This window comes from Microplitis mediator, chromosome 7 (genome assembly GCF_029852145.1).
Source record: "Microplitis mediator isolate UGA2020A chromosome 7, iyMicMedi2.1, whole genome shotgun sequence".
In the NCBI taxonomy this organism is placed as follows: domain Eukaryota; kingdom Metazoa; phylum Arthropoda; class Insecta; order Hymenoptera; family Braconidae; genus Microplitis; species Microplitis mediator.
Genome location: NC_079975.1, coordinates 7546811 through 7572184, shown reverse-complemented (window position 1 = coordinate 7572184; position 25374 = coordinate 7546811). Strand labels below are relative to the sequence as shown.

Here is a 25374-nt window from a genome sequence, read left to right as displayed (position 1 = left end):
TCTGGAGTGAATTTGGACTGGATGCGGAGTAGATGACTGCGTATTTATTTAATCCCTTTGAAGTAAAATTGTCTTTGAAAGGGAGTTTGTTTTAAAATTGAATACCGGTTTGCAGTGAAATTAACTCCTAAAGGGAGTTTATTTTAATATAAAAACACCGAACCGGAGTAAATGCGGATTTAAAAAAAATCCAGATCACTCCGTTGGAAAAACAAATTCTGTATTTACTTCGGATTAGAATGATTTTTTTAAAAACTCCGGAACTCTGAGTAATAGAGCAAATCCGGATGTAAATAAAATCCGTAATCACTCCGAAGTCTCTCCCTATTTTTACAGTATATTGGGATGATTTGCTTTGAATGAACATTTTTTTTTTCACTTCCATATCAAAATATTGATGTATATATCAAGAAAAAAATTCCGTTTAAAAAGCATAGAGAATCTAATTTTTTTTTTTAAATTCTCTAATGCTCAGCTGTATTTCAAGTTACCGGTTCACCATTTGCGGCATTTTTTAGGTAATTTAATACTCTTCAAAAGTCTCCTTAGTAATTTTACTCTGACTCTAATTGTTTTTTCTGTATTGGTTCTGAGTCATTTTTCTGATGATAATTTGGGTTTTTAGTTGGTATTGACTAAAAAACGAAATTTACATCAAAAATGCAAATAACAATTTTGTAGGGAATTTAATTCTCTACAAAAAAAGCTTCTTTGAGTTAAGTGCTCAAGTTCTTCATTCGCGTGATAGAGGGATTTTATAAATTTCATAAATAAATTATTTGTCAAAAATTCGACCAATGTCTTTTAATTTTAATTTTAAATCAGTAAATAATTTTCAATTCATTAATTCGAGCCGTTTATGAATTTAAGAGGAAATAAATTTGATAAGCTTCGGAAAAATTTTAGTATATTTATGTTTGTATAACTTATTTATTTATGAATTGAATTGGATTATTTGAGTTGGGAAGTAAGTTAATTCATTGTAATGTTTGAATAAAACAAAAAGTTGAATCAGGATTTGAATCAATCGGGTATATATATATTTTTTAGATGAATGTATGCGTGTATGTGTCCTTGTTAAGTAAAGGGAGTGTACCAGTGCACCAGAGGTAAAGAGTGGGATTGTGAATGACGCGAATGGAGGTCACTAGGTTGCGTTACTCCATCCCCATCGGCGTCATCCTCAATGGGCCTTTATTTATGGACCTCTGCGACATTCTTTACTCATAAAAATTCAAGATAGAACCGCTCGTACTTTATTTAATTCAAAACTATTCAATTATTCTTAATTTTTGTAAAAATCTTGGAGTTGTATGGCAAATTTTTTTTTTTTAATTTATATTTTTATGGTAATTACAAAATATTGATAAAAAAAATTTTTTAATCCTCAAAATAGTTCTATAATTTGTTTAAAGTTAAAGAAATAACTTCATTTTATTTTTTATATTTTCGAGTAAAATTTTTGGATTTTTATAAAAATGATAAATTTAAAATAAAAAACATTTCAAAAAAATTGCACTTATAGTTTTTCAATCTTTCTACATGTGGATATTTTTTTTTTTTTTTTTTTTTAGATTAAATTGTCGAGAAAAATTCGAAAATTGTTAATTGTCTGCTAACTTCCGGATCATTTCTCGATACCATATTTTTCAATTAAATTGATTCGATTTCTATTTTTAAAAAATTCATAGAAATTTTTTAATTGTTTAATTATTTTAATTTTGTAATTATTAATAATTAATTAAATTGGTTGTCTATTAATTGTAAACAATCAAATGAAATTTAATGATCCTGAAGTCAGCACTCAGCAGACAGTTAAAAATTTTTGGATTTATTTGTCAACAATTCAATTTAAAGAAGAAAAAAAAATAAAAATATGCACATGTGGAAAATTAAAAAAACTACAGGTGCAATTTTTTGAAATATTTTTTATTTATGATTTATTGTTTTTCAAAAATCTAAAAATTATTAGACGGCTAATTTTAGTATCATGAAATTAATTAATTTATTTTTCAAAAAATTTCATTTGGCAAAAAAAAAAGTGTATTTACAGAAAATTTACCTAAATAAAAAATGAAGGAATAAAAGTCAAATATATACTACGATATATATGTGATAAAAATAAAATATATTTATATGATAGAATAAAGAAAAGGGAGGAACAGTATTATAAATTAAAAAAATTGTATTTCCGTGAACTAATAAATGAATAAAAATAAAATCTATATAAAAAAATTTAATTGTATATAACAATAACAATATGTTTGATATTGATACAAAATTGATAATTTTGAAAATACGATGAATGGAAAAAAGTACGCGAATTTCGATGAATACCTGAAGCGAAAATGCTCGGCGAACTCCGCGAATCAGGTAGCCTTGGAAAACTGGGGCTTTGAACCAGTTTGAACCTCAGTATACTCTTTAGTGATTGTGTATATATACACATATATATGTACACTCGAACTTGCACACACAGTGTTAAATGCGCGAGAAGGAAACAGGGCTGGAAAATAGGGAAGCACGAGCGAGAGAGATCTGAACGATCGTGACGTCAGAGCTCGACTGGCCAATCGCGAGTTCGTATTTTGCTGACGTCACCAGCTCTCCTGACATGACGTGCATTCCAGGGGGCTAGATGGGGTTTTCAGTCGAGGAAGGGTTCGTGTGCTATATTTTGACCTAATTAACAAAACTAAATAGTCATCGCGAAAATTATATAATTCTTATCAACAAAATTTATCTTATCTTAGTTTTTTTTTCTTTATTGTTATTCTTTTTACTTTATGTTTTTTATATAAAATATATATAAATTTTAATGAGTGTCTAGTTATTAAATAAATGAATACATCAATTTTTAAAAATGATTTTTAATTTTTTGAATGATAAAAAAATGTAATAAAAAAAAAAATTTTGAAAAATCTTTATGATAAAAAATCATTTTTTTTTTATATATCATGAACACATGGTTCAAAATATACAGTTTTTAATTCTTATTTACATTAAAAAAAAAACACAGATTCATTATACTAAAAAAATCAGATAATTTATTTGAAAATTTAAAATACGCTCTTCAAAAATGAATTAGTAAATTAATTGCGAATATTTTTCCACCTATAAGGTAGATGTCCCGTTTTTGGCCAGTTTTTGATACTTGAAAAATTTAAATAAAGTAATTTTTAAGACGCAATCACAAAATTAATTTTAAAACTGCATTAAAAGATACTTTTAACCCGCTATTAAACGTAATTTTATTTTACACTTTTTTATTAATTAAGATAAAGTATCAAATGTCCAAAAATGGAGCAGTGGCCACAAATGGCACCTCTACCCTAAGTATACCATTAATTTAAACAGGTATATTTATAGCTGGTTCCCAGTGCATATTTACTAATTCGCAGGGAATTTCACTACTTAATTATTAGAGCGCAATTTCATAAGAGAAAATCCAAATTTTTTTTACATTTTACAAAAAAAAAAACTATGATTTTTTTATTTTTAATATGATAAAAAAAAGTTTACTTTCATTGCAAAAGAATTTATAGACTTTCTCTCAGCGTAGGCGGATTCTCGTCTACTGAGAAAATTGCGTGGGTTTGTTTCGTCTGAAACAACGTACACGTGGTTATACTACTGCTAAATAGTTTTGATAACAAAAATAACTGTGTCAATATCTACTTATAAAAAACATACTGTGTGATTGAATAATTTAAATAAAAAACAGTACATGAAATTAACAGAAATAAATTTTCATCGACACGAACATGAGATAAAATAGTAAATAAATAAATAAAGAATTAAATGTCTATATTTACATATATTTATATCTCTTGTACTTACATGATTTTATCAAGAGTTTACTCAGAACTGCTAGCTGATGATAATCACTTTGTTTTAAAAGTTTAAAAAATAATTTAATCCATAAACGTAATAAAAATTAATGTTATTTATCACTTAAACAAAATGACTTAAAACTCAAGTAAAATAATTTATTGAATAAATAAAAAGCTTTTAAATTGTTGCAGTAAAACACTTGTAAAATATTTTTAAATAAAATGATGGGGAAAATAAATTAAATGGTAAGGATCTGCAGTGGCCCTGGACCATCAACCGGCAGATTCAGTGGTTGAGACAGAACTGCAGTCGGACAAAGTCTGACAAAACTCAGAGAGTTTCCACTGCCAAGAGAAAATCCGAGGTTGGCGGGTTGAATGGAGCTTTTAGCTGATTGGTCCACAGCTTTATGACGTCACTGCATTGATTATCCCGCGCGAGCCACACCACGTGGCCTCGCGCGTTCGTTCGTTCCTGGTTTTGAGGGTTTTACTGCTGCGTTACTGCTAATGTTGCCGTTCTTGTCATAAAAAATTCCACCACCATAACACTTGCATGTTTATTTCTTTTACTTAAGGGCATTCTCAGAACCCCCCCCCCCCCACACACACACACTTTTGAAAAATATTAAATGACTAAAACTTTTGTAATGGTATTAAATTTTTATGAATTAAAAAAAAAATTAAATCATTAATTGAAAATTAATCGGAGTTGAAATTTTGCCGAGGTATAGATTTTTTTTTTTTATTGAACTATTTTCTGGATACAAAAGTATCATAAACAGGGGGGTTACCATTACTTACAAATTAATACTGAAACACATGATAAACAGTGTATGTATAAACAAATATAAAAATTACTTAAACAAAAATTTAAGAAACAAAAACAAAATAAAAATTTGACAGATAAGGTAAAAGCCCCTATACCCGCTCACTTTTCATTGGAGTGAGACTAAATCACTCAATATAAATTAATAAATAAAATGAAAAACCATATTTTTTTTTTTAGTTATTTTTTGAAGTTTCGAGTATTAGAATAAAATTTAAGTTTGAAGAATTATGTTGATAATTAATTATTATTAATTTTTTAAATAAGGTCCTTGAGTGTACCCATAGTCGCTCACTAAAAGTTGTCATGTACCATTACTCGACCAACACATGGGCCTATAGTCGCTCAAAGACAATATCAATTAAACTATGATAAGTTTATTGATTTGGACAAATAATTTATAAATTATACTACTTTATTCTTTCATAATATAAAATTTCATGAATTTTAAAAATGTATTTAATAAGATATAGTTATAACAATTCTTAAAAAATTTGACGTAGCCTAAATTTAATCTAACGAATGAACGTTTAAAGTAAAAAATGCCCGGCTGAGCGCGATTTTGAAAACAGTCACTTAATTTAAATTTATAATCTATTATAAAATAATTTGATACATCATATTTGAATATATTTAGATTCACAAATAATTATTTATCAATAATAATATTTTTAGTTGTAATTTTTTTTTATAAAAATTATAAAAAAACGCCTTAAACAGTTAAAGTGAGCGACTAATGGTACTGAGCGGGTATAGGGGCTTTTACCTTAGCAGTAGTAGTAAATACCAGTTACTCAACCAAAATCGTATTTCTAGTTAAGAAACAATATCTAACAATAGATTTACAAGTTTTATAGCTTGGATTACTGATCAGAAATGAGACTTCCTCGGTATAGAATTTTTTTAAAAATTACTTCAGTTGTTATCAATTAGGAGTTGAACAAAATTTGGTAAATAAATTTTAGGCTACAAAATTTGAAAATTCTAAGTATAAAATTGCTATGAAGATTCTATTAAAATTTCTTTAACAAATTTCACTCAACTTCTAATTGCTAAGAACTAAGTAATTTTTTTTTAAAATTTATATCTGGGCTTTAATTTTTCTATAGTTGATTTATAAAATTTTAATACGGTTATGACAGTTAAATGTCATAGAATATTTTTAAAAACTGTCCAACAATACCTTTAATATCTACTCAAATAATCATAAACTACTGTATTATTTTTTTGACTGTCAATTACTACATACATTTATATTTTAAAATAATAATTACTATATCGTATTTTATTAATGAAATTTATTTTTAAAGAAAACGTTTATGTATTCATAAATCGATGACAAATGTGGTTACTTAATAATCAATGCTCATTATTTATGACCTTAAACTTTGTTAGTTTTTTTTATTCAATAACGATTCAAAAATATTACACAGTATGCTATTTTTTATCAAAATTATATTTTTAGTTAACAAAATTGATGTAAAAAAAAATTTCTTTTGTCGAAATAAAAATTATATATATGTCATATAGGAAAAATGACTATAGACATGATAGAAAATTAATGAAGCCGTTACAATAAATAGTGGGAATTATTTCCATAATAAATAGAAACTATTTCCGTGTATGTAGAGGAGCCATTCTTATATATTATGGGTAATACTATCATAAATATGGGTCATAATATATAGGAATTGTTCCCACGATACAGTAGAAAGAGTTCCTATAGTGTATGAAAGTCATTTTTTTATATTATGGGAAACGTTTTAACAAGTATAGGGGCCATTCTCATAATGTATGGAAAAGATTCCTATAATATTAAGAAAATATTTTCCATAATTATGGTTCTATTTCCCATAATGTATAGGGACTGTTTCCATATATCTTGGAGATATTTTTTAAAAATTAGATTGGGATCTATTTCCATAGGCCCAATATATTTATATACTATCTATAACACCCATAAATTTGAAGGAACTTTTGTAAAAATTCATGGAAAAAGTATGGGGTTTTATAAGAATTTATTGGAGCCTAGGAAAAAGAATCTTTGTGTCAAAAACTATAGACAAGACCCATAAGAATTCATAGGATCCTATAGGAATTTATGGGAATTCTAAAAAATCCATATGAATTCCCGTATGGAATTAAATGACATTTTTATGCAGAAATTATCTTTATAATCATTTTTCCGAGTAATATAAGAAAAGTAATAAAATAAAAATGCAATATTAGATTTAAGTTCAATATTGAAATCTGATTTGTTTTAAAAATTTAGTTACTGTATCAATTGCTCTTAAATATTTAATTACTATTGTGATTATAATTACTACTATTATTATTTTTGTTGGTTACCTTGTCTTTTCCCTCACTGATTTGTTCACCAACGTCATCGTCACTGAGCAAGCTCTTTCATCAGGAAAAATCTTTCCTCTTGGAGCTTTAGCTATCTTGCATTAAACTCCCTCTACTTCCTTTCTCTTTCTCAATTGGGCGAGCGTCCTCGGCACAGATCCTCAAACGGGACAACAGGGGGATGCTGTGCGAGGCCAGGACGCCTAGCCAGGGAAACCGGGGTTTTAGGTCGATGCACCTTCCCACTTGGGTTCGACGTTCGGCGCTCTATGACGTCATTTGAACCTCAACGTGCACACACTGTCAGTGTTTAAATTTTATATAGAACGTTAATTTCATATACATCTATACATATGTATACCGATAGAAGAGGGGCTGGTGAAATAGGATGAGAATGACTAGAGTACAGAGTGAGGGTAACCGTTGCCATAGGTCACGAGTGAATTTTCAAAACTAGGTCATCACCTTATTTTATTAATAAATTTTTTTAAGCCTGATTACTTATTATTTTTATTACACCGTAAAAACCAGGGGTAAATTCAGACGGTGTAGGTGTTAAAATTTTCAGTGTTAAATTTAAACACCGAAAGCGGTGTTTAAATAACACCGCCAAAGGTATAAATATTCTTTACCGGTGTTAAAATATTTTTCGGTGTTAAATTACTCGATCACTACACTGTAAAAATTTTTTTTGATCCGGTGTAGTGTAAATGTCTCGGTGTAAAAATTTTGGTGTGAAAATTACACCAAATATTTTGTTAAATTTAGGCGGTATGATTTTAAAATTTTTACACCGTCAACCGTGTAAATTTGTAGTTTATGATAATTTTTCGTTAAGAAAAATAATCATAAAAATATTTAAAATACTATTTAATACCTAAATAAAATTAATGTAGTCATTGATTAAGTAGTTAAAAATATTCAATGATCGTTTGTTGCTCATTAATCAAAATTATAACGAGCAACACTGAATGGTGTAAAAAAAGTAGATTACACCGTATCAAAATTAAATAGATGGAAAATTTACACTGAGTGAATTTTACACCGTTATTTCACATTACACAGCCGTGTAAAGTTCCCTGGTTCCATTTGTACACCGAAATTTTATACAGTGTACAGTTAAAAAGCGTCTTAATTAATTAATTAAATTATTGGTGATTGAAATCGTGGGCGTAAAATTGTGTAATTTTTAAATAAATATTCATTAAATTATTATATTTATTTCGATGTAATACATTTTTTTTTCTAATTTCTATACGTGGAATTTTTTACACCGATTTAACACCGCCAAATTACACCGCCTACACCGGTGTTATTTAATTTTTTTTATGTGGAAAGTTGTAGAATTTTTGAATTATACTTGATATTTATAAAGATAAAAATTTTTTATTAATGAGTCAAATTTAAAAAATAAAATTTTTTTTACTATTTTGTAAATTTGTATTTAATATTAATAATTATTCTGATTTAATTAACCAATAAAAGCTAAATTAAAGTTTTATAAATAAAAAAGTATTTAATTTTTCAAAAGTTTATAAAATGTGACATAACAGACATTGTTTATTTGTTGATAAAATACTAGCGATTTACGAGCCGCTATTAAGAATGAATTAATATTCTCATTTCGATGTGAATAAGAGAAGATATAGTATGGGTGCTGAGAAGATGCAGTCGATAACCTGTTCCTGACGTAATGCCTGCATCAGGATTCTATATTCAAGGGTCTGACAAGATTTGCAGAAAGCAATACAGAAACGAGGATAGGAGAAGTTGATGTTCGCAAAGAGTAGGAGAGAGAAAGAGAGAAGGAGGATAAGAGAGACTGAGTCGGGGTGCCTGTAAAACTAGGTCACTGGAGCTTCATTCACATTACGCGGCCATTCATGAGATCTGCAAACTGTTCGACTTTTGTATGACGCCCAAAAATCTTTATTACTCTCATCCATTTTCCGTGGCCTCCTTATCTAGTAGTTTGTCTCCTTTAATCATTATTTTATTCAATGTTTCTTCTTATTACTTCTCATTTTATTTTTATCCATGCTAATAACACTCACGTCACTTTTTTACAATACACCGAAGTCGTATTATATTTTTTAAACTCATCATAAAAGATTTCCGGGTATTATCATTAAGTTCAAAGCTTTGAAATTTTTTAAACTCAATATGAATGATACTATTGACTATTAGTGGGCGTTGAAAAATTTTAAATATTTGCTAGCAATCAATGAAGAAAGTAAATGATGTGATCAATTGACCAGTTGAGTTACTGGAGTTTATTAATGAAATAAAAAAATATTATTATTTTTTTTCGGTGATATTTTAAAACAAATACACAAAATTTGTCAATAAACTATCCTGCTTCCTGTGGAACCAAAGGTTTGTCTGACCCACATTCGCCCGGGCAATGACGTTGGGAAATGACGTCATGAAGATAGCAAAGTAGGTCGCGAGGTCGTAGCACCCCCGTCGGCTTCTAATGGTAACTGACCAGTTTCTGACGGACAATTCATATGACATGTTCCTGTCGTTAAATTTATAACAAAAAAAAAAAACACTTTAATATCCAAATGTTTCTCTAACTCATATATTTTTTTATAATAAAAGTTTTACAACCTATTCAAATTATTTTATTTTCCACGCCTCGAACGCGAAGCGAAAATGTTGGGCTCTACTGTCGAATTTAAAAAAAAATGAACTATAAAGTTCTAATTTGTAATTAATTAGTTTCATTATTACATTTTATATAGTATTCTTTAACATATATGAGTATTTATCAATCAAAAAAAAATTTAATACTTTCCCGAGTCAAAAAACAAATTCGGATCTACGTCTCAAAGTTCTCAATGAAGTTTTTGAGGATCAATCAATGACGTTCATACACTTATACATCTATTCATGTCATTAGTCCGACCGATCCTTGAATATTGCACTATCATATGGTCACCTTATACTCAAGTCCAGATAGGAAAGGTAGAAAAGATACAAAAAAAATTCTGTAAATATGTGTCATATTACATGTAGTACATTCGTGGATCTAATATGACTATGGACGATGTATACAGCCAATTTAAAATCGATAGACCCCTAATTCGTCGACAAGTTGCCGATTTAATATTTTTCTATAAATCCGTCAACGGATATATTGAATCGGAGATACGTGAACAATTTCAAATTATCCATTCAAGGCCAGGTTTAAGACAACTTAGATTGTTGGACGTTATTAAGACAACAAAAAACTATGTTTACCATAGTCCTAGGAACAGGATAGCCCATCTAGTCAACGAACACTGCCAGGATACCAACTTCTTTGAGGATTCAATGTCTGCTTTTATAACAAAGATCAAAAATACAATACTAAACAACTAATACATGTACAATATCACTAATTTTATTTTATTTTACTTTTAGTCTCATTTTCATTATTTATGTTTATATTAAAATCAAATATCACATAATATGTTATTGTTACGATTAATGTATACTGCCGATCGGCGTTCTTTTGCAATAAATAAATAAAATTTAGAATTTTAAGATTGACAACAGTACAGAAAGTTATCCTAGTTTACTCTTTAAAGTAGTAGTTTCGATTAATTTCACCATTTTGAGGACTAAACTGGAATAACATAATCCTACTCAAAACGTACAGGAATAATTTTATCCACATTTGAACCTCAAAAGTCTCATTCAACGTATTCTCTCCCCTCCCTTTTCTATCTAAAATTTTTCAAAGTCTGAACTATAACTTTTCATTCGTTGAGGATTTTGAGGTCTTAGTTATAATTCAAAATCGATAAATTATTCGCATTTAGACCTCATTAAGAATTTTGAGTACTAAAGTAGAGTTACTTTCTGGGCGGCAAATAAAACATCCAAGGAATTGTGGCTTTTGAGGACTAAACTAAAATTTGTGTTTTGACTCGAGTTAATTTTTAATTTTATTTGAAAATTTGGCTGCTCGGTTTTAAAACTTAATAAGAATCAAATTTTATGTTTCTTAATTTGTCTATAATTATTACAGTGTAATGTAAGATAATGAGCAAAAGACATCATCGAGTGTGAAACTGCGATAAAATTCATCTGTCAAAAATTTGGCTCTTAGATTTTGGAATTGGCCGGCCAAATTGTGTATCAAATATATATATCTAATATTCATAGTTTTTAAGTAAAGTTAAAAAATTAGTAGCATTGAAAACAAGAAGAAATAAAAACGTTAATGTTACTGATGATTGTCATCTAATCCTATATTAAATAGATGGGAAAAGATGATAGGCAGTAGCACGTCAGTGGAAAGTAGGGGAGGGGGTATATTGGCACAAGGTGCACAGCGACAAAGAGGGGTGAGTCAACTCGACTGCGGTGGGAGGAAGGAGAGTAGGTCGATTTCTATTTTTAGAATATAGGTCACCCATAAACCCGAGTTTGTCCTGTGACGTCACAAGAGCGTCGTCGTGGCAACAGGAACGCTAGGTCAATCACCTCACTTAAAAACGTTCGCACTTGTATGCTCCTAAATCTCATTTGCCCGCGTCCAATGAATATTACATTATGCAATGCTTATTAGTATATGTCATTCGTGACATTAGATATACTGTTAAGTGTTTTCTTTAATTTTCAATTCATGTAGATGTAATGACGTTCTTTATATTTTTCAACAAAGATAATGTGATGTAGGGTAAGGGGGGGGGGGACAAAAGAGGGCAAGGTAGGCAAAACGGGGTACCCCCAAAATTTTATATTTTAAATGGTTTTTAAACATTCCAAAATTACTTTTGTAAATATAATTAAGCGTAATTTTGAATTTTTTTGTTAAACTTTTTCAAAAATCAATTGTCAATTGAAAAGTATCGATGACTTTTGTTTTATGATAAAAACTATTAAAAATTTGTTTTTCTTCTTTTGTATCCATAAGTACGCTGAGTTTTTTATGATGCATAGTAATTTCATAAATAGTGTTACGTTCCCGAAATATTTTACATTGAAGTAACAATATATATATTAATTTATAATTTTTAAACCGTTTTGTAAAGGAAATCTTTTAGATAAGTATTATAAGACCGTCGACGCAGTCCATTCGTAGAAATAACAAAGTCCCCAAATAAAGTCCTCCCTGAGCGTAAGTCCCCGTCGGTTTTTACCTATTAAAAATAAAGTCTAATCTCATGCGGTTACTACACATTAACATTACAAACCGAAAATTTCCGACGGCGACTTATTTTCTGGGAGGATTTCAGATGAGAATTGAATTGCTTCGACGTTCCCATAAGGAACCTGAGATGCAACACACAGTATTAATTTTTTGATATCTAATTAATGCAATGTGAAATGAAAAGTGTATATCTATATATAGTCAATTTTGCCAATTTTGAATTGTTTCAGATCGTGTTTGAATTACTTCAAATTAAGTTTCTCAATCAGGGTAATCGGAGGACTCAGCAGAGACTATAGTACCCACTGAATCCAAATCTATCAGCTTGATAACCCTGATTACACAACTGAATTCGATCGAATTAAACAGAATTCAATTTTTAATTCTATTTAATTCAGATAAATTCTATTAATTCGGTACCTAACTTAAAAATGAATTCTGTCTAATTTGGCAGGAAAACCAGAATTTGTCCAAATTGAAACGAATTTAAATAATTCTATTCGGTTTAATTCTGATTAATTCGAAAATAATTCTCTAATTTCTGGTTCTGAATCCGAATTAAACTGAATTAAAACGAATTTGAAATTTTTAAATCGGTTTTATTCTGTTCAATTCAAATTCAAATTTTCAATTCAGTTGAATTCTGTTTTGCAGAATTCGACAGAATATAACAGAATTAAAATTTTTAATTCGGTCGAATTCAGTTGTTTAATCACGGTATTACTCTCCATTAACTATACAATGAACCTAAGATTGATTCTAAATTAATTTCACCTTATTTTGGGGTACTAATTGGCACCTACACTATGACATGTCCAAAACCCTATTGCTTCAGGGGCAAGCCCTTATCATGTCACCATGACCACCGGGGGTTGGTTGATGCCCCAAGAATGTCAAACCTGGAGTTTAACAATTAAATAAAAATCACAAATTTACCAGTTTGTAACGATAGTCTGATAGATATGTAATAACAAAAGTTAACAAGACAAGATTTAATGACTCTTATATAATTTTTAAAATAAGAATTGTGAATTGATAAGATACATAGACATATTCTTGTCAGAAATTTTATGCAGTCTTCGGTGTTCAGGGTTCAGCTGGATGAAAACATCTGGCCAGAATAATATGAAGCTGAAGCCACAGAAGGCAGTTTTGAAAGGCAACCTGTTCAATATTATTCATTTTATTCCTCTTGGATATAAATAAATTTTTTATCCAGCAAGGGCACTTTCACATTAAAGACAATATGTTACTATTACTATTTGCAGACGGTTTCATTCTGTAGGCCACAGATATGTTCCATATGCAGCAAATGTTGGTCATTTTGGTTCTGAAGTAACAAAAACCATTTAGTGGTTAACGGAAGGTATGCTCCTCAAAAATTCAGGCGGTTCTCCAAAAACGTGCAAGTTCAAATACTGAGGGTTAGTAATTTAGACAGTGAGATGTATTACATACCTAGGAGTCATATTTATATTTCGTCAAGATTATTTTATTCAGTTACATGAAATTTAATTGTTAGATAAAATAATATAATATTTAAAAACCCCGTATGAGTGAGGTTACGATCTACAGTAATATGATGAATACTTTTGTGAGTAATCATTAAATGGATAGTCATCAAAAATACTTAGGTACACGTTCATCGAGAAACCAGCTAGAAAATTAAGTATAAATGAAAATGCCTCTGAAGATATAGAGTTTAAAAAAGAAGATTGTTAATTTATTCAAAAAAAATTTGATTCTTATTCTCGAGAGTAGTTTTATGAATGTAGCATTGAAAACCAAATGGATAGTGTAGTTATTAAACTATTGCAGCCAATTACAAGTTAGTAATAGTTAATCGATATAGTTAAGTACTCTTATTCTGACTACATTTATTGATGTTAAGCAATTGTTGAAGTAACTACGCTCAATGAACAACACAAATACTGCCGTAGTTTATCAAGTAATTTTAAGATTTGTGAATAATATAATTTTGATGGTTACTTTTTATACGACTAATATTTCATAAGATAAAACATAAAAAGCTTAAGATATTTCTGCAAACAAACATAGGTAATTATTCATAATGTATTAATTTTATTAAATAAATATTTAACAGCTTATATTTTTAATAATAATAATTTTACATAGATATAGGGATAATTTCAGTAGTTTTTATCTATTCAATAAGATTATCTATAAATAATATTTGCAAAAAGATTTTATAGGATTTTTTTTATTTTCTGATCGAGTGCTAATTAACTTATAAATGTAAAGTGAATAAAACTAAGTTCTGACATATTGCACTGATGTATTTTAGATTATATATATTTCATATTACATATAAAACATATACAAAGTTCCCTGGTTGATTCTGTCAGTAATCATATATGCCTGTCTCAAAGATTAAGCCATACCTATCTCAGTACATGTCGTATTAAAGTGAAACCACGAATGGCACATGAATACGTTATAGTCCCTTAAATTATACTTACATTCATTTGGATAGCTGTCGTAATTCTAGAGCTAAAACATGAAAACCAAAGTTCTAATCAGATTTGAGAGGAACGTTTTTAATAGATAAAAACTATTTGATGACTCGTCCATCATGAATTTTGATAACTAGCGAGTCAGATCTAAATAACTTTGTGCTGATATATATCGTATGATCTTTTATTGACGACGAATATTTCAAATGTCTGCTTTATCAACTGTTAAGGGTAGATTTTACGCTTATCATAAGTGGTTTTAACGGATAACAAAGATCATAGGCTTCGACTCCGAACATGAGCTTGGAAAATTACCCACTCTCGGCACGGGGAGGTAATTTACATTATTCTGAATAGATCAATATAAATCTAGGGATATCAATGTTCATTTAAATGAAAATTATTTTTCTTCGATTACTATTATAAACTTTTCGATCTTATCTTCTAATATTTTATATTGATCTCAGATAATAAATACAACTTATTAAGCATATCAATGGCTTTCTCCCACAATCTCGTACCTTGATTCAGAGATCATTCTAAAATTATATTTTACCTGTAATGAATTACGATCTTATTTTTTTTAAGAATTAAACAATACGACACTCATAAATTTTTGTTGGATAAAGTAAATTTTATTTTCTCTCTTAAATTCAAAAACTTATAACACGTAACTTACATATGTTTATTTATTAACTTTATATCTAGCTAATTTCAATTTCACCGGATTGGCTACTTTAATTAGAATAACAATTTCTTCCACAGGTTTTTCTTTGACATCATCTCCACAAACGCCGATTATACGATCGCCGTATGCCAATTTTCCAGATTCCAACGCAGTTCCACCGGCCAGCTGTAACATGAAGAGTTATTCCAATCAATAAGACTATTATTTCATGTTACATAATTTAGTCAAACAGTATATATCAGCTATCAAATAGCTACTGTAGTCTACTTTATAACAAGAAACAAATTTTATTTTAGATTATTTTTAGTAAAATTGGAGATGATTATATATAGCGATAAATAATTATATCTAAAGTTCCTATATGATTGCAATAATTATATCGAGCTATACGTAGTAATATATATAATTATATTAATTTTATTATTTCATTTATCCGAAAAAAATGATTGAATCTGATCATACATAACCATGCAAAATTATGTATAGTTACGCATAATCATACATAGTTATATAGAGCTATATCTTGCCAATATTTGGATTTAATTATATCTAACTGTTCAGACACAATTATATATAATCAGATCCAACCATTTTTTTCGCGATCGTCTTCCACTGTCAAACTAATACATATATTCAGTATTAAATTTCTACAGGCAGCTTATAAGCTAATATATGAAATATAAAGACACCTCGAATTTAAAATAAAAAGATTATAATAATTGAAACTACGAGCAATTAATCGTATACTTATTCTATATTATATAATTCGATCTTACTATTTCGGATATATAAGCTCCTTTTCCATCTTTATATCCTTTGAGGTACAGACCCAATGGTTTGCCAGCTTTTTTCTGTAGTTCTACTTCAAACTCTTCGATGTATTTTTCATCGCGATATATTACCATTTTTACCTATGAAAAATTTTAATGGATATTAACAATAAACTTCTGTCTGATTTAAAATACTTACAGTTCCAGTCGCGCCAATAATTGTCAATGTTGCTTTATGATTATCAACATTATTGAATTTGTCGGCACCCACTTCAAGTATTTGATCCCCTCTTTGCAAATGGTCAGTAGTGCCTATCGGCGTATCGGAATTTATATCAAGGACAAAAATCGCGACCTGAAATAATGAAAAATTCGAATTTTAATAATTGATTTGCCGAAATTAAATTCAAATCAAAATATGTACCAGCGGAGTATCATTCCCACCAACAATTGTAAACCCAAGTGGTTTATCATTAGATTTTGTAAACTCTATAGTCATTTGTTTCTTAGCGGGCTTCGGCGGTTCAACAGGTTTTGGCTTTTCTCCTTCGGGACCTAGAAAAGAAATAGTTAAATTTATATTAATAATGATAACAAAAAACTTATATGTCTACGCAACATTTAAATTGTATTTTCATGATACCAGCATCGAAACTTGAAGTTTCAGTCTCTCTACAGCCCTTCGAAACAAGCTAATTTAAAGCCGATGCTACAAACAACTGCTAGCGAATTCGTAATTCAATAATGCCTTCGTACAGCGAGCAGAAACAAGCGTGTTTCTTCGCTTGGGAAGAAACACAATTGTTTCTGCCCGGTGTCAGTTATATTAAATGTTCATTTGCAGCCTTATTACTCTCATTTGTTTACATGTCACTTCAGTTTACTCATTTCATTTTTTAAGTGACCGTTTCAATTAATCTAATAAAATTAATAAAAAATGAGTGAAAATAATATTTTCGTCTTATTTACTATGTAATAAGTGACTGTGAATCACAGATTTCTCATTCTCTAACAGTTCTCCGCATCATCAGCTTGAAATTAACTTGTTTCTTACTGGCTGCTGACACTGAATCTTGTTCTCAAGTTCTGATGCAGGTGATCATAAAAAATATAGTGTGACTCAGGATAAAACACGATTTCAGACTGCGGGTGATGTCAGCTAACCTCACCCTAGTCTGAAATTGTCTTGTTTCATCCCTTGTCACACAATATCCTATTTACAAATATCTATTGTTTTTTTTTTATTATCTTACTAACCAGCAGCTGCGCCAGCTTTATTATCAGTTCCTGGAATTTCTTGTATGGTACTTTGTGCTTTTTCTTTACCTTTGGGACTACATACTATTAATGTTACAAGTCCTTCACATTGTTTGAGCATATTTGTAGCCTGTAATTTTTTTTATCAGTGTTAATGACAGGAATAATTATAAATATCGTAAATCATTGAAATTAAAAAAAATTGGGTTTATTTAATTACTTCATCTTGTTTTGTATCCAATAAAGTATCAGAATTAACTCCTAACAGCAGATCACCAACTTGAAGACCAGCCTGTAAAAATAATAGGACCACTTTAGTAAACTGTAATTGATTAATTGTATTATTTATTGGAAATCGTAAAAAAATGAATCAATTTGTAGTATTATTTATTAAATTCATATTTACCGCTTCCGCTGCACTTCCTTCTTGGATATCAGATACAAATATACCTTGTCCTAATTCAGCGTGTTTACCTTGTATTATCATAATTCCCATTCCGTATGTACCCTACATGGATTATCATTATTTTTAAAAAATATTAAAATTCTTAGGGAAGGGTTTTTTTTTAAATTTTAAAATAGTAAAATGAAACATACTTTTTTAACTACAACTGTGTGAACACCTTCATACTGACTATATAACTCCTAAAAAATAAAATTTTTAAAGTTGTTAATTTATTAAGCAATAAAAATATAGGGAAAATAAGAGGCGAAGTGGATACCCCCAAAATTTTTCTAAAAAGTTTGTTTTTTTAACATTCCAAAATCTCTTTTGTAAATATAATTAGTGAGTATTTTTTTGTTAAACTTTTTCAAAAATCGAAATTGTCAGAAAAATTACTGCCTTTTGTTTATGATAAAAACAATTAATAGTATATTACACACGTAGGGAAGTAAAGTAAGAAATGTCTCAGATCACATGTAAATGTTGGCCTCGGCTTCGCCTCGAATATATATATATCGCCTCAATTACATGTGATCTGAGACATTTCTTACTTTACTTCCCTACGTGTGTAATATACTATTTTTTTCCTTTGCATCCAATAATTATGTGAAATGTAATTTTTCTGTGTGTAAATTACTTATAAGAAAATTCAATTTAATCAAATTTATTTAATTTCGATTTAACGGGTACCGCATTTCACCCCTCCCCCTTCTCCTCCCCTAATACCCACAATGAAAAATAAATTCAAGCTTAAAATACAAATAATAATTTTTAATAGTAATCATAGCTTATAGTTCGATTATGCTAAAGTTTATACATGTATTCATTTATATATTAGACTGTGTCAGAAATTTAGAGAATACCCCATTTTCCCGTAAAAAATGATAATTTTTTTTTTAACGGGAGCTGAAAATTTTTCTATTCACTTTGAATATCATAAAAAAAAGATTTAATTTTTACAGCCAGCCATGATTTCATTAGAGTATTTTTTCTCAGTTATAACTTTGTAAAATATATTGTAAGACTTACACTCTCTTCAAGCGTGGGTGGAAACTGATGGACTTCATCTATTGCTACTTGGTCATTTTGTTTTGGTGATCTGTGATAAAAAGTCGTCATATATTTGATAAACATTGATACAAAAAACAAATAACACTTCGTAACTTACCTGTATAAAACCATTGTTAAAGTAGTATCGAGTAATTTTCTTATCACAACTACAGCATTCAAGTGACAACGTCCTTTCAAAACTTGACCATTCACCTAAATCAATAAATATTTTTTTAAACATCGGTCATTTTTTGGTACTGATTAATTTTCGAAAAATCTTAATACGGCTAAAACATGAAAACTTTATTTACCTCAATAATTTCATCCCCTACTTGAAACTGTCCAGTCTTAATTGCTGCCCCTTTTGGATTTAAACCACAAATAAAAGTACTCATTTTCTTTCTGTCTTTATGACCCGCAATTGCAATTCCATAATCTCGACCTTGTTTTTCTAATCTTACTAGGTGCAAATTATTCCCTAAACTTTTGTACTTTTTGTTGACTTTCACTGAAAAATAAAACACTCACACAATTAATTGATGCAATAAGTTAACTAATAAACCTTGCATCAAATAAAAAGATAGAATAATGTTTTATTAACTCATCGTATATCCAAAATCGTCTTCTTCATCAGGATCCGTCGCAGTTTTTTTGAGATTAGCAGCACTTTTTCGGGATATCTAAAAATGAATACAATATACATAAATTTATCTGTACATCTAAATGTTTTAAATTAAATTTCAAGATAACTGACTTCTTTTCCCGCTGCTGTAAGAACATTTCCTTCCAATTGTCGTTCATCTTCTTCGCTTTCAGTATCACTATCAGAACTATATTTTTTTTTCTCAGTTTTTGTTTCCTCATCATTCTTACTAGAAGCTGCAGCAGAGTCTTCTACGCTTTGTGATTTCGTTATTGATTTTGATTTATCTAAAATTTTAACTGATCTAAAAATTAAGACAATTAAATTTTTTCATTTAAACCAATGAATTACGCCACAATAAACAACAAAATTTTATTAATAAACAATTATTTGTGTACCTTCTTACAGAACGACGTGATACAGAAGGATTTTTATTTACAGTATTATCCTAATTAACATGAAAAATTATAAATATGCATGAATATTTATTGCGTTAATCGTATGTATATAGTATCAATAGAATACATACCGATTGTATAAATGATTGAACTACTAATCGCAGTGTTTCACCAGAATTTTTAATTATATCAACAGCATCTTCATACGTCGTATTACGAAGATTTACATCATTAACTTCTAATATTCTATCTCCGGTCTAAAATTATTTTATAATAACATAATTTTATTTATAGAAATGAACTTATGATAGTTTTTCACAATTCGCATCGAAAGTTTAAATTTATGCGCTGTTTAGAAGGAAGAAAGTCGTTCTTCGTTCTTTTCTCTGATGAGAAAACAAATGATAAAAATTAGCGCATGCGTGATTCTTCCTTTAAATTTAGGCAAAAATTTAAACTTTCAGGTGCAGATCTGGTGATTAATAGTATGTACACCACGGAGAAAGGAAGTCCCAATCCGCATGTTTGCCACCCTCGCCTTCAGCTTGGGTAGGCAATTATGTGCAAGTTGGAATGTCCTGCTTTTCTCTCTAGGTATATAATATACTATATTGCCATGATCCAGCATTGAAACTTGAAGTTTCAGTGTCGTATAGCCAGCAGTAACGAGCTGATTTCAGCCCAATGATGCGAACAAATATTAGCGTATGCATAATTACGAATTTCTTAGGTCAGTGGGTAGAAACATTATTTGTTTCTACCCACTGAAAGTCAAATTCATTCTTTATTTTAGCTCTTATACTTATCATCTCCCTATAATATGTAGTAAATGTTTTTGTAGTTAAAGATATCATATAAATGATAACAGTTACTAAATATGCGTCAAATTTTACTAAGTTAATAAGTTGAATTTACTCCTATCTTGCGGTTAATTCTACTGCACATTGCAGTAACAAATACTCCAGGCGGGAGTTGAGGGTACTATAGAAGGAGCAGTTCCCGCTATTTCGCCATTTTGGGGTTAATCTGTTGTGTATACTCGTATTTATGATAAAAAATGTCGTGAGAAAAAAAAATAAAGATTTCAATAGCTTTTTTGCCTTTAAAAGTTGGAAAAAAAATTGGCTTTCATGTTTTTGGATAAAATTTCTATTTTATCTTTTTTGATGTTATTGATATATATTTTTTTTAAAAGTACATAAAAAAACGAACAATTTAAAAAAAAAATTGATCAATTTGGCTCACGATCTGTTCAAGGCTCAAGGTCAATTTTGAGGCTTAAGCAAATCTTGAGCAAGCCATGTGCAACTATTTTCAACTATAGTCTGCCTCCAGAATTGAGCTATAATCTGGCACGAATTTTTTGTGTAAGGCTTGCACTAGGCTTGCACTAGGCTTGCAGTTTAAATCTGGTCACAAGTATCTGCACTTCCCCCCACCCCCTAAGTAATCATTTTGACACTGGCTTTTGACTGGCTACTGACACTGAAACTTTGTTCCAATGCAGGTAATCATGAAAAATATTGGGTGTAACTCAGAATGAAACACGATTTTAGACTGCGGGAAATGTCAGCCAACTACACTCAGATTTGAAATCGTCTTGTTTCATATCTCGTCACACAATATACCATTAAATCGACTAAGTTATAAAAGTATAGCATTAAATTACCGATAGTTGTTGACTATATCCTGCAGGGCTATTAGGCTCAACATTTTTTATGAATATTCCACATAGTTGTTCAGGCGGACTTGCATTTTCGCTGTTTATTTCTATCTATAATAATTGAAAAAATAAAATTTAAATAATTAAAGTAAATAATTTAATTTATAAATTTTTTAAATCACTTCTTATATTGACACAATTGAAATATTTATTTAATATTTAGTTTACACATATACAAACACGCGCGCACGCGCACGCACACACACTTATAGAACAAATTAAGAAGTATATACATATCTATTGACTATTTACTAACCACCAACTTAATTTTTAATCCCTTGTAAATTTCTAAGTATTGACTTTTTTTAAAGAAAAAAAAAATCTTTTTAATTATCACACTTAAATTACGGATGGAATTAAAAATATAGTTGGGGTTGAAACTTAATATTGCAATTATACCTTTCCCGCAACAATACTGAACCCTAAACTTCCTCCGTATGGTTTATGCAATTCCACATGTTTTTCAGGTCCCCAGTGATCCGAAAAAAGAGGACTTCCGCCTTTAGTTTCTTGATGAGTGATAGTCATAGCACTGATGTAAATTGAATACTTAGTACTTATTAATTTACAAGTAAAAATTTTTTCAAGTTCTTAACATACCTGACTTCACTTATCTAAAATATCACTAAAGTTAAAAGTATATTTCAATTAATAAATTCGTATAAATAAAATTGATAAACTGAATAATTGATTGAACCTTCTTTTACAGAAGGCACATAAATTATGTATAGAAAATAGTAAATAATGTGGAAAATAGTAAAAATACATGTGACAGTTTTGTAAAACTTAAACTATTCAGTAGGTTCGGTCATACATTCTATTCAACAAATTGGTTTAGCGTGATCTAATAAAGTAGTCTTCTAGTTTGAAACCTTACAAGTACCCTCGGGAATCTAAATTTTACGGTATATACGGAAATTTTTATTGAAAAAAATATATATTGCTGTTGATCTAGCTGATGTGTTTATATAAATAATGATAATATCTTTAGCTTTTGTTACAATTTTAAAATAACGATTATTTATTAGTAATATATAGAGTATTAGAATACCCCCTTATTTTTAAAATCAATAAAAATTACGTACTCATATAACTGATTAGCCCTGATGTACTGATAATGAATAATGATGATATCTCGCAAATGCATTATTATAAATAATTTATTAATTAAATATATTTAATTTATTTTAAATAAATGACAATCGAATAGAATAAATTTAGTTACAATAAAAGTTCATTATTTCTAAGTCAAAAAAATATGTTCCGGATAAGTAATCACCAACAAATCATTTACTAACTCTCTAAAAATGAATTAGTGAAATTCTCGCGAATCAGTGGATAGTCACTATTTCTACAGCTATAAGTATACCACTCATTCAACCAGTGGTATACTTACAGCTGGTTCCCAGTGAATATTCACTAATTTGAAGTGAATTTCACTGATTCATTTTTAGAGAGAAAACCTTCTCCAAAACACGCTGCATCTTATGGTATACTTATTATTCCGATTAGTTCAGTAGTTTTCGCAGTCCCTGATTTTAAAAAATGATTCAAAACGATTTGGAATGTTAAATGCCCATAAGAAAGACGATTCAAAAGTATTCAAAGTATTCAAAAGTATTTAAAAAATTTTTTTCTAATCGTTTTAATAAGAGGTATAACAGAACAAAAAATCTGTCTATCGGTTGACCCTGCGGGCCAGCCCCGAAACTTCCCGCTGTTTTCGAGCTCCTTGAGCTCGAAAACATTGTTGTGAGTACATAGGAAATGTAGACCCAGCACTCGGTGTTAAAAAAAAAAAAAATTGAATTGTCGCTAGTTAAATTCTCTGGAAATCCCAGAGAAATCCCAGAGGAAATGTAGACCCAGCACTCGGTGTTGTAAAAAAAAATCTGGGCGTCGGTTGACCCTGTGGGCCAGCCCCAAAACTTCCCGCTGTTTTCGAGCTCAAGGAGCTTGAAAACATTACTCTAAATATATATTTTCGAGCTCTTCTAGATCAAAAATGCTATTACCTGCGATTATTTTTTATGAGTTTTTCAAGCTCTACCAAGTTGCGTTTTTTGCTAAAGTTTGACAAGTTAAGAATCGAAAATTGTTAATGAAGAAGCGGTTTTTTAATTTTTATTCTCGATTATGTTCAATGAAATAAATATATCGAGGCAGAAATCAATGTCAGTGATCAAAATCAAGATTTGAATGAGTTTTGACTTAGGTCAGAGCAATAATATATGAAATATCCGAGAAAAACATTAAAAACTGGATTTTCTCAATTTTTTGCTGATGATATTTTTTTAAACTAAAGAACAAGCTAGATGACATAAAATGATAATCAAAAGAGACTATAAACAGAAAAAGTTGGTATGATTTCAAAAACATTTAGTACATTATATTTTGATTTATCCGGAAAAAATAACATTTTATGTTATTTTTTTAACTTTTCAGCGCCGATATCTTTTGAACTAATAAACCGATTGTGACGTTCGAGGTGGCATTCGGCGCGTTTTATTGAGTTCTAGAGCTGATTAGAGTTTGAAATTGATCGAATGAGTCACTTTAAAGATAATCGAAAAAAACCGTTTTTATCATTTCTTTCGCCAACGATTTCTCTCGAACAAATTAACCGATTGAGATGGTTGAGGTGGCATTCGACGCGGCTTATAAAGTTCTAGAGCTGATTAGATTTTGAAGTCAATCGTTCAAGTCGTTTCTGAGAAATCACTAAAAAACTAAAAAAAAAAATTTTTTTTTTTCGTAATTCGCCAATATTTTCGAGTCTGCTTGATCGAATGATCTGAAATTTTCAGGAAAGTTGAGGGCCAACAAGCTCTTTCGATTGCCACCTCAACCATCCAAATCAATTCATTAGTTAAAAAGTTACAAAGAGTTTACACACACACACACACACACACACACACACACACACACACACACACACACACACACACACACACACACACACACACACACACACACACACACACACACATACACTCGGACATCATTCCGGAAATAGTCAGAATAGCTTCCTAGGACCTCAAAACGTCGACATTTGATGAAAACTCGACTTTCGAAAATCGGGGTGAAAACAATAACTTCCCAATTTTTCGAAAATCGTCGATTTTCTTAGCGGGAAGTTAAAAAACTAGCTCTCCATTTATTAGTATAGATAGATAAATATTTTGGATATTGAGGTTTTAATAGTCTATTGAACTTGTCATTAAATCTATTGATCGGTAAGAATAATCCTGGATATTGAGAAGTAATTTCAGTATTTGAAATTTTGCTTAAGGATTGAATATAGCTAGGACACGTAACTTATCTTTACCTATTGCATATGATAAGTAAATTACACATCAAAGGAGGAACGTAGGACATTCCGACCCGTGGGCATAATTGCCTACCCCAGCCGAAGGCGATGATGGCAAACACGCGGATTGGGATGTACTACCTTCCTCTCTAGTGCGAAGACTATTTTTCACTAGATTTTAATCTAAAAGCTTAAATTTTTTGTCCTATTTAGAGGTAAGAAAGTCACTTTTTCTCTTATGTGAAAATAAATGATAAAAATTATTGCATGCCCCTGATGAAACAACCGAATTCGACCGAATTAAAAATTTTAATTCTGTTATATTCTGTCGAATTCTGCAAAACAGAATTCAACTGAATTGAAAATTTGAATTTGAATTAAAAAGAATAAAACCGATTTAAAAATTTCAAATTCGTTTTAATTCAGTTTAATTCGGATTCAGAACCAGAAGTTGGAGAA

The 25374-nt window shown here is 29.5% G+C and overlaps 1 protein-coding gene across 1 annotated transcript; it reads right to left on the bottom strand.

The window, feature by feature from the left end:
* Positions 1-15254: 15254 nt before the first annotated feature.
* Positions 15255-22540, bottom strand: LOC130672408 (inactivation-no-after-potential D protein). The gene is made up of 18 exons (XM_057476983.1): positions 22206-22540; positions 22005-22137; positions 21552-21656; positions 20014-20139; positions 19883-19932; positions 19596-19788; positions 19443-19521; positions 19153-19349; positions 18960-19054; positions 18821-18890; positions 17944-17991; positions 17753-17854; positions 17567-17638; positions 17347-17476; positions 16514-16644; positions 16289-16444; positions 16096-16230; positions 15255-15484 (listed from the first exon to the last, which is right to left on the bottom strand). The coding sequence occupies exons 2-18, from the start codon at positions 22131-22133 to the stop codon at positions 15317-15319; spliced, it is 1986 nt and encodes a 661-aa protein (XP_057332966.1). The 5' UTR covers positions 22134-22137; positions 22206-22540; the 3' UTR covers positions 15255-15316.
* Between the last annotated feature and the right edge of the window lie 2834 nt (positions 22541-25374).

Excerpts from the sequence above, each read along its gene's own strand:
- LOC130672408 (XM_057476983.1), bottom strand. The coding sequence starts at position 22,133 with ATGACTATCACTCATCAAGAAACTAAAGGCGGAAGTCCTCTTTTTTCG. Across the intron at positions 21,657-22,004 it reads TCAGTATTGTTGCGGGAAAG|ATAGAAATAAACAGCGAAAA; the intron begins GTATAATTGCAA and ends CAATTATTATAG. Across the intron at positions 19,522-19,595 it reads TTACAGCAGCGGGAAAAGAA|ATATCCCGAAAAAGTGCTGC; the intron begins GTCAGTTATCTT and ends ATTCATTTTTAG.